This window comes from Brachyhypopomus gauderio, chromosome 4 (genome assembly GCF_052324685.1).
Source record: "Brachyhypopomus gauderio isolate BG-103 chromosome 4, BGAUD_0.2, whole genome shotgun sequence".
Taxonomy (NCBI): Eukaryota; Metazoa; Chordata; class Actinopteri; order Gymnotiformes; family Hypopomidae; genus Brachyhypopomus; species Brachyhypopomus gauderio.
This window is the reverse complement of record NC_135214.1, coordinates 36975159-36985144: the sequence shown is the minus strand read 5'-3', so window position 1 is coordinate 36985144 and position 9986 is coordinate 36975159. Positions and strand designations below refer to the sequence as shown.

The following is a 9986-nucleotide window of genomic DNA, read 5'->3' as shown; positions in this document are numbered from 1 at the left end:
CTGGAATCAGTGATTGACTCAGTAGCCATTTACCTAAAGCTCATGACTGTTTGAATCTGTTTGAATTTTTCAGTGTATCAGTGATAAACCAGATAATAATAATCTGACTCTGTTTCCTCAGTAAAGATGTCCCATTCCTGAGTATGTCTTCTCTGTGTTCACATTGCAGTGTACACCCAAGATTTTAAGATTCTGAACCATGTCAGGATCCAACAGGATTTCTGTATTTACTATCAGACATCAAAGAAAGATGTATGAGAAGAACAGAATCATTAGACACATTGTATGTTGTATGTTAATCTTTTTACAGTGAGGACTCAAGCCACAGAAGAACTAAAGAAAACATATTAATGCATTAATGAATGATTTAATAATATCGCTTAACTGAAGATATTCATTAAGAAAGAAGGGAGGAACTCTGGGTGTGTTTGGCATGTGGGGTATGTGGCATGTGTTTTGCGCACATGTACGGAGAGGAGAGGGGATGATTTCTTCTGCGTGCTCCTGGTAGGTTCATGCGCTGCGTGAGCGTGAAGACACACTGCCTCTGTCTGTATCACAGTCGTCTGCTTCACCCACTGGTGGCAGCCGCAGTGTAAGAGTCGTCAGATCCACTTCCTGTTTATCACAACAAATCATCCTGTTTTACTTTTTTACTCTACCATAATATTTTTTTCCCATAGTTGCTAGTAACGTATCTATTACTTTATTTACCACACTGGCACTGGGATGGCTAATAAAACTCAGTAATGTCTGGCATCTGGAGGTGAAGCCAGGTGTGGTTCAGGTGGCAGGTGAGTGGTACCTGCCTGACGTGTGTAGTGTGGCATGTCCTGCAGCTCTGGGTGGAAGTAGGGTGTAATCACATGGTTACGGAGAGCATGGCGACATCTCCTCTCCTCCTGGAGGTCCAGCCTCGAGAGACACACTCGTATATCACTGCTGCCCTGTAACCTAGTAACACTGCTGCCTGGTAACCTAGTAAAACTGCTGCCCAGTAACCTAGTAACACTGCTGCCTGGTAACCTAGTAAAACTGCTGCCCTGTAACCTAGTAACACTGCTCCCCAGTAACCTAGTAACACTGCTGCCCGGTAACCTAGTAAGACTGCTGCCTGGTTACCTAGTAAAACTGCTACCCAGTAACCTAGTAACACTGCTGCCTTATACAGTAATGTGAAGTCCAGCAGCTTCTGTCCTTCAGTAGCACTGTTGACGTTTAGGCTGCCAGTATGAGCAGCTTCCTGTTTATTTACATACTTTCACCTCTTTTCACATGACTGGAATCAGCTGACATAGTTTAGTCAACAGCTGCTGTATTCTCCTTCTGTTAGGAGGGAGGTGAGTTTTGGCTTCACCTGTGCTGGGAGATCCGGCAGGGCCAAGCAGATTCCTGCTCCTGGTTGCCCACCGTGTTAGAAACACCAGCACTTTCACCACAGGACCTGGGGAAATCGCTCAGGTTGACTTCTGTGTATATGTAGCATTGTTTTATATGACATAACTGCACAGAAACTGCCTAACAAATACACTCAATCAGAACACAGGACGCGAAGCACAGGACACGGAGTACAGGACACAGAATACTGAACATTTACAGATTTCATTCACATAGTTCAGTGTATTTTTATTGTGGTTTTCATACGTGAAGATGAATTGCAGTTATCACCGATATGCAGCATGTGAGTGTGTGTGTGTGTGTGTGTGTGTGTGTGTGTGTGTGTGTGTGTGTGTGTGTAGTGTGTGTGTGTGGTCTACCTCTGTAATGTTTCCAGATCCTGCAGACCAGGAGACGGAGACTGAGACAACATGGCCTGAGAGTACAGAGAAGCCACACCTGCTGGGTGGGGCATAGAGCCAGGTAAGGCACAGGTGTTGAGAGGATATTACTATACACACCCAGGTAAGGGCTGGACTCTTCTGTACAGTTAAACTCTCTCACCAGACAGACCCCTCGTCTCTATGATTCCCGGGTGCTGCTCAGGCAGAGACTGTAGTGGAAGGAAAGAGATACAGATAAAACACACACACACACACTCACACACGCACTCACACACACACACACACATGCACTCACACACACACGCACACTCACACACACACACTCACTCACACACATGCACACACACGCACTCACGCACACACAAACACACACACACACACACACACACACACACACACACACACACACACACACACACACTCACAAACACACACACACACACACACAAACACTCACACACACAAACGCACTCTCTACATATTCACAACATGCTCTTCACACACACTCAAACTCCCACCTCTACACAAACATACAACAGAGTGTGAGAATGTGAGGGTGTGAGAGTGTGGTGGTGTGAGAGTGTGAGAGTGTGGTAGTGTGAGAGTGTGAGAGTGTGGTGGTGTGAGAGTGTGAGAGTATGAGAGTGTGAGTGTGAGAGTGTGGTGGTATGTGAGTGTGAGAGTATGAGAGTGTGAGTGTGAGAGTGTGGTGGTATGTGAGTGTGAGAGTGTCGTGGTGTGAGAATGTGAGAGTGTGGTGGTGTGAGAGTGTGGTGGTGTGTGAGTGTGAGAGTGTGGTGGTGTGAGAGTGTGGTGGTGTGTGAGTGTGAGAGTGGTAGTGTGAGAGTGGTGGTGTGCGGGTGTGAGAGTGGTGGTGTGTGAGTGTGAGAGTGTGGTGGTGTGAGAGTGTGAGAGTGTGAGAGTGTGGTGGTGTGAGAGTGTGAGAGTGTGGTGGTGTGTGAACTGACCAGTAACAGCTGCAGGAGACTTTGCTGTAGTGTCTGCGGCTCTGTCAACAACATTTCATCCTTCAGCTTCTCCTTCTGCACGAGCTTCTTTATATATACCTGTACACCACACACACACACCCACACACACACACACACACACACACTGCACATCTGCAGTAGAGTTGGTCTAAGCATGACATGTAGACATAGTTGTGAACAGTGAGTTCCAGAAGACATCTGGACATGACCACACTACTGTGGACACCCACATGGACAGGACTATGTGATAGAAATATAGACTTCAAAAACTGCTTTCCCAGAGTGTTTTTAAGAACTGTCTGAACTAGCAGAGAGACAGTCAGTCAGTACTCAACAGCTGCAGTGACACTTCTCGAAGTTTAGGGAACAGTAAACACACTTTTTAAGTGTAAAACAGGAACAAATTTGTTCTGATCACCAGGGAAGACCATTTCTGATTTCTAATGTGGTTTATTTCAGTGTGACATACCAGGAGTTTGTCCTGCAGTGTCCCGCGAAGCTGAGGCGTGATGGGTGGGTGTTTGGTTATCTGCCGTGTGAGCAGAACTGCGGGGTTCTGTAGTACACGCAGGTTTGGAGCTGCGTGAGTCCTCTCCAGACCAGCACCACACAGCACCGCTCCCGTCTGGGCCGCCGGACACTTATGCTGAGACACACAGGGAAGGGTGAGGGCCTTATTCGCCGTGGAGACGATTACCAACAATTTCTCCTGCAGTTAGATGGATAAAGAGTTTCTACAGTACAGCATGGAGACGGACATAAAGTCACATTCAGCCCACATTCAGCACGTCAGCCCACGTCAACCCACGTCAGCTCACGTTCAGCCCACGTCAGACCACGTCAGCCCGGAGGCTTCTCTCCGCCTCTGCAGGTTTCATTTAAATATCTTCTAGTTACCTCATAGGAAGGGAATGTGTCCCATTTCCTGGATTTCAGGTTGGCTGGAATGATGTCATCCTCTTGTTTAGTTATGAGCCAATGGGAGCTCATGTCTTCAGGGAAAGGTCGGAGGATCGTGACTCCAACCACATCTGCTGTAGAAACAGCAGAGGGCAGTCTTGCTTTTTAGAATGGCAGAAATCATCTCGTCACTTTAACTAGCAAATTAGTTTTCTGTGTTTCTGTGTTTCCACCCAGGAGGGGGATCCTGAAGGCAGACAGCATTAACTGTGAGACGCTTCATGAAGCTTTGAGGATAACCTGCTGGTACGAACCCAGGAGCTCCAAACCTGACCCCTCCTGCTAACCTGGGCATGCACATTTACACAGACACTGTTTACATGGCACCACTCTCTCATTCTTACACAGAGACCCAAAGCAACGCCTGGCCGATTGCAGAAATAATGGTGTAGAAATATAACAACTGAGGAAATGAATGGTGAAATGTAATGAAATTTCAAAACCATTAGGGTTACACAAGAACAAACTGAATAAACTGATATTCACATTACAGTATGAGAGTGTGCAAAATGCTGAGAGATGTGTGTTGGAGACCTGACGTATGCGGTGTGACTTGACCTGGTGCGTCTGGAAGAGGATCACTGATCACTGCCACTGTGGGATCTGAATGTGCCTCCTTCAGAAGGTCATCAACAGCCTGAGCAGAGAGCAGCTCTGTGGAAGAGCCATCACGAGCCACCACGAACAGCCTGACAGAGAGAACATAAAAACACACCTCCACTAATTGCTGAACATCATCAAGCACACAACATGAAATTAACAAAAGCTTACAGACACTGCACACGGTAACACTGCACACGGTGACACTGACACACGATGACACTGCACATGATGACACTGCATACGATGACACTGACACGGTGACACTGACACACGATGACACTGCACACGGTGACACTGCACATGATGACACTGCATACGGTGACACTGACACGGTGACACTGACACACGATGACACTGCACACGGTGACACTGCACATGATGACACTGCACACAATGACACTGCACACTACACATGTTGCTACACCTTCAGGCAGTCCAGCAGCGTGGAGAAAGGCTCTGTGCAGTCACCCCTGGGCTGTCATAGACAGAATGTCCCAAACACACTCAGAAAAAAGTCATACCGGGGTGGGTGAGTATCAAAGCTAGTGTGGGTGTTGGCAGCTTCTGCGTCTCTCTCGGTGTCTGTCTCTGACTCCACGTGTCTGTTGTGCTCAGGGTCTCTGGAGCTCCTGATGGAGACTTGGCCATCAGCAGTGACCTGACAAGCAAACTGTATTCATGAGGAACTGTACAGTGGCCTTGTGCATCAAAGGATTAAAGGGATTCCAAATGCTAATGTCAGGGATCCCATTGGCACACTCATCCTAATCTCATGTGCATTGGTCAGTTTGATCAATTATCAGATTTTTGAACGTAATCTTGCGTGATCATACATGGACTGCTCTGAACTTTTATCCATGTTAAACTGTTTTTCATCATGTGTGTGTCTTGACTGAGGAGTGTCTCACCTCGTAGACATTTCCCCCATTCTCAGAGACCCGACAGACCGTCCCACCACAAGGGCTCATGACATACTGACCGGCCTGATCTCCCTCAGGTGCACATCCATCTGGGTTACTGCTGTACACAGCCAGACCGTCATCACGAACGTGAAGCTCACCTCCACCACTGGGACACACCTGCAAGACAAAGAGAGAGAGAAAGAGACTTGCCATATAGCTTATGTCATAAATCTGTCCATTCTTCCAAACTGTCCAGCTCCATCCATTCATCCATCCATCCATCCTTCCTTCCTTCAAACCCATGAATCTCTTCATCCCTTCATCCTCACCCTGTAGGTTCCGTGTGCACTAGCTGTGATGACGGTTCCATCCCCAAACACAACTTCACAGTTTCCGCTGTCACAGTTCACAGTCACCAGGGTGAGTCCAAAACTCTCCACCCTCACCATCTTCTCCCTCTTGTGCTCAGTGCCGCCCCCTGCTGGGAGCACCACACAGAGTCAGTCTGCTCCACTGATCCACACTGGGCTGTGTTTAACTCATATAGGTCAGGGGTCAGTGTGTTTAACTCATAGGTCAGAGGTCAGTGTTTTTAACTCATATAGGTCAGGGGTCAGTGTGTTTAAATCATATAGGTCAGGGGTCAGTATGTTTAACACCTATAGGTCACATAGGTCAGTGTATTTAACTCAAATAGCTCGGAGGTCAGTGTGTTTAACTCATATAGGTCAGAGGTCAGTGTGTTTAACTCAAATAGCTCAGAGGTCAGTGTGTTTAACTCATATAGGTCTGGGGTCAGTGTTTTAACTCAAATAGGTCAGAGGTCCGTGTGTTTAACTCATATAGGTCAGGGGTCAGTGTGTTTAACTCATAGGTCAGAGGTCAGTGTGTTTAATTCATATAGGCCAGGGGTCAGTGTATTTAACTCCTATAGGTCACATAGGTCAGTGTGTTTAACTCAAATATCTTGGAGGTCTGTATGTTTAACTCAAATAGCTCAGAGGTCAGTGTGTTTAACTCATATAAGTCAGAGGTCCATGTCCAGGTGTTGGTGCTCATTCTGTCTCCTCACAACAGGACTCTTCATCTGATGCAGTATTCTCCTCTACTTATAGCTTTTCAGTAGTGATCAGATGTGTGATTCTGAGGCTGATTCTTTAGACCTGAGCTATGCTGCTGTGGGAGCGCCACCTCTTGGTAGAAGGTGGTAATTCTAGTTCCATCTGCGTGGTCCACTTTGGTTGTTCCGTTTGTCTCTAGCACAGAGAGGACCTGGTCTTCCCTGGTAATCACAACCTACAACAGAACAACAATATGCATCTGGTGGTTCTTAAAGCCATGACACAGCCTCCAAATATTGTATGAATAAAAAGATTACAGGACCACCAACAACGTAAATGATAAACATGAACTAAATCCTGTGACTGGTTTGCCCCGTTATTTCAAGACAAATAATTCTGAATAAAAGTGTCAGTGAAGAATATAGAGTGGTAGCCAGACAGACTGGGCTGGCCCCACACTCACGCTCTGACTGAAGGGGTCTGTGGCCCTGTAGGTTAGGATGGGCGGCACCTCCCGCCGTCTGCCCCCATGGGACGCCACCCTGAAGCCGGACGGAGTGGTGGTGGTCCAGGAACCTCCCGCCACCACCAGGGGTCGCCAGTTCTCCTCCACCAGGGGCTCCTTCACCAGGGGCTCCTTCACCAGGGGCTCCTTCACCAGGGGCTCCTTCAGGTCTGGCCCAATACTGGACTTGGAGTTTACCTTTCCTGAGGAGAGTAGGACTGTCTCTCTCTCATTCACTGTCTCTCTCTGATTCTGCCTGTCTCTCCCTCACTCACTGTCTCTCTCTCATTCTGCCTGTTGCCTGTCTCTCTCTTACTCACTGTGTCTCTCTTTCTGCCTGTCTCTCCCTCACTCACTGTCTCTCTCTCATTCTGCTTGTCTCTCTCTCATTCTGCCTGTCTCTCTCTCATTCTGCATGTCTCTCTCCCCCTGTACCCTTTTGGTCATGATCTGGTTTGGTGATTTGGTATATCTCTCCACACATTAATATTGGCCTGATTTAATGAAGCCTTCAGAAGAATTTAATTAATATAATGTAAATACGTCACTCTGCTTTGTGCATTTCTATGTGGTGTGCAGTGACTCATTCTGCCCATTAAGATTATGTGTAGTGTGTTGTGTTGTGTAGTTGTATATTGATAGAGGTGTATTGTGGTGAGTATGCATGTTTGTAGTGGTGTTCAGGTGTGTGGTGTTGTGTAGTTATGTGTTTGTAGTGATGTTCAGGTGTGTGGTGTTGTGTATTTGTGTATTGGAAGGCAGAAGACAAAGCTCCAGACTATTCTCCGTCCTGGCTCCAAGATGGTGGAACGATCTTCCATTAGCTGCCAGGACTGCAGAGTCTATTGCTATCTTCAAGCGTAGACTGAAGACTCACCTGTTTGTTGAGTTCTTACCAGAACACTAACACAGCTGATACAACTTGACGTTGTTCTTAAATTGTATGTCTGTCTATGGTTATTTGTGCTTCTTGGCAAACGTCTAACTTGCAAAACACTAGGTAATGATACTGACTCCTGTAGTTTAGTAGTAGTCTGACTCAAAGGTGTCTTGAATTCTGGTCTATCCGTACAATTACCTAGGATGTATTCTGTGATCAGAAGCAAAGCACTTTGTAAGTCGCTCTGGATAAGAGCGTCTGCTAAGTGCCGTAAATGTAAATGTAATGTTGTGTTGCAATGTCATCTTGGGCATTGATAGCTGTGTGTAGAGTTGTGTAGTTATGTGTAGTGGTCTTTTGTGTCATGTAGTGTTGTACATTAGTATGTAATGCTGTGTACAGGTGCGTAGTTGTGTGTAGTCTCTTGTTGTGGTGTGTAGTGTAGTTGTGTGTTGTGGTGTGTAGTGCTGCACATTGTGTCTTACCCTTCCTGTCTTTGATCTCAGTGGGTGTGTCTATCTCCTGTGGGGTGGGGCTAGGAACCAGCACACACACTGGCCCAGAGTCTGGACTCCTACTGACTGTCCCATCCGCAAACAGCACCTACAACGCACACACACACACACACACACACACACACACACACACACACACACACACACACACACACACACACACACACACAGTACATTCACAGACAGGCCCAAGCATGCAGACATTTCCTTTGTTATTTTTTTAAATAATAAAGTCTCAAAATTATGTGTGTTCTGTATGTATAAAGGCAGCAGTGTATGAGTCTGTGCATATGTGCGATGTGTAACTGTGTGTGTGTGTGTGTGTGTGTGTGTGAGAGAGAGAGAGAGAGAGAGAGAGAACCCACCTCAGTAGATCCATCTGTCATGTGTTTAATGACTGTTCCGAGGCAGGTGATGGTGCGTGAGAGCTCAGTATGTGTAGAGATAAGTGAAGTGGGGGGTCCATGCCCAGCAGGGGGCGCTAGCTGCCTTACTAGCACAGCCTGGCCTCCTGGAACACACACACACACACACACACAAGCACATATAGTTATACATCATCCCGCAATGACAATTAAAAGTCCAGGGTCCAGTGCCCCTTGTAGGTTTTGTATGCGCGTGTATGTGCATGTAGATTTGCATGTAGGTGTGTGTAGGTGCTCGTAGGTCGTGTCTATGTGCGTATAAGGGTATGCAAGTGTATGTAGGTCGTGTAGACATGTGTATGTGGGTATAGGCGCGTGTATGTGCGTGTAGGTACGTCTATGTGCCTATAGGTGCGTGTATGTATGTGTAGGTGGGTGTATGTGTGTGTAGGTGGGTGTATGTGTGTGTAGGTGCGTGTATGTGTGTGTAGGTTCGTGTACGTGGGTGTATGTATATGTAGGTGCGTGTATATGTGTGTAGGTGCGTGTTTGCCTTGGCCACCCAAGACCCTGTTGGTGCTTCAGTGGATCTCCTTGCTCGGAGCATTTTAGGTATGACTAACCACCACACAACAGGAACATCTCAACACGTGCCTTTTCAGAGATGCACCGACCCAGTCGTCTGCGCTCTAACCCAGTCGTCTGCTCACTGACCCAGTCGCCTGCTCACTGACACAGTCATCTGCCCTCTGACCCAGTCGTCTGCCCTCTGACCCAGTTGTCTGCTCACAGACCCAGTCGTCTGCCCACTGACCCAGTCGTCTGCCCTCTGACCCAGTCGTCTGCTCACAGACCCAGTCATCTGCCCACTGACCCAGTCGTCTTCTGACTGACCCAGTCATCTACCCACTGACCCAGTCGTCTTCTGACTGACCCAGTCGTCTGCCCACTGACCCAGTCGTCTGCCCTCTGACCCAGTCGTCTGCCCACTGACCCAGTCGTCTGCTCTCTGACCCAGTCGTCTGCCCACTGACCCAGTCGTCTGCCCACTGACCCAGTCGTCTGCCCTCTGACCCAGTCGTCTGCCCACTGACCCATTTGTCTGCTCACTGACCCATTCGTCAGTGGTTGCCCACATCCTCATTTATGGCCGTCTGTCCTGTTTCCTACAAATCAACTTCACAAAGCTGTTCACCTGCTGTCTGATAAACTCCCGTTGTAATAATCACTGATATTCACTTCACCTGACCGTGGGCTTTATGTTGTGTCAAAGGGGCATTTTGACTAAATAAAATGAAATGGGATGAGATTAACTGATATTATATATTAATAGTAAATGCAACTGTGCAAATATTTGAAAGCAGTGTGTAATGTTTAATGTCCTACAATTTCATGGAGGGAGTGCTATACTAATCCTATTCTAAT

The 9986-nt window shown here is 47.2% G+C and overlaps 1 protein-coding gene across 1 annotated transcript in view; it reads right to left on the bottom strand.

Annotated features, from left to right (window-relative positions):
• Nucleotides 1-347: 347 nt before the first annotated feature.
• spag17 (sperm associated antigen 17) overlaps nucleotides 348-9986 on the bottom strand; it is a 48573-nt gene continuing 38934 nt past the window's right edge. The window contains exons 34-49 of the mRNA XM_077001287.1: nucleotides 8562-8707; nucleotides 7951-8284; nucleotides 6760-7004; nucleotides 6399-6531; nucleotides 5565-5716; nucleotides 5242-5412; nucleotides 4855-4991; nucleotides 4289-4419; nucleotides 3668-3801; nucleotides 3240-3416; nucleotides 2750-2983; nucleotides 1942-1990; nucleotides 1758-1839; nucleotides 1358-1444; nucleotides 806-915; nucleotides 348-614 (exon numbers count right to left, since the gene is read on the bottom strand). Coding sequence (XP_076857402.1) covers nucleotides 514-614; nucleotides 806-915; nucleotides 1358-1444; nucleotides 1758-1839; nucleotides 1942-1990; nucleotides 2750-2983; nucleotides 3240-3416; nucleotides 3668-3801; nucleotides 4289-4419; nucleotides 4855-4991; nucleotides 5242-5412; nucleotides 5565-5716; nucleotides 6399-6531; nucleotides 6760-7004; nucleotides 7951-8284; nucleotides 8562-8707 — 2423 coding nt within the window. The 3' untranslated portion in view covers nucleotides 348-513. The remainder of the gene's footprint in view (nucleotides 615-805; nucleotides 916-1357; nucleotides 1445-1757; nucleotides 1840-1941; nucleotides 1991-2749; nucleotides 2984-3239; nucleotides 3417-3667; nucleotides 3802-4288; nucleotides 4420-4854; nucleotides 4992-5241; nucleotides 5413-5564; nucleotides 5717-6398; nucleotides 6532-6759; nucleotides 7005-7950; nucleotides 8285-8561; nucleotides 8708-9986) is intronic.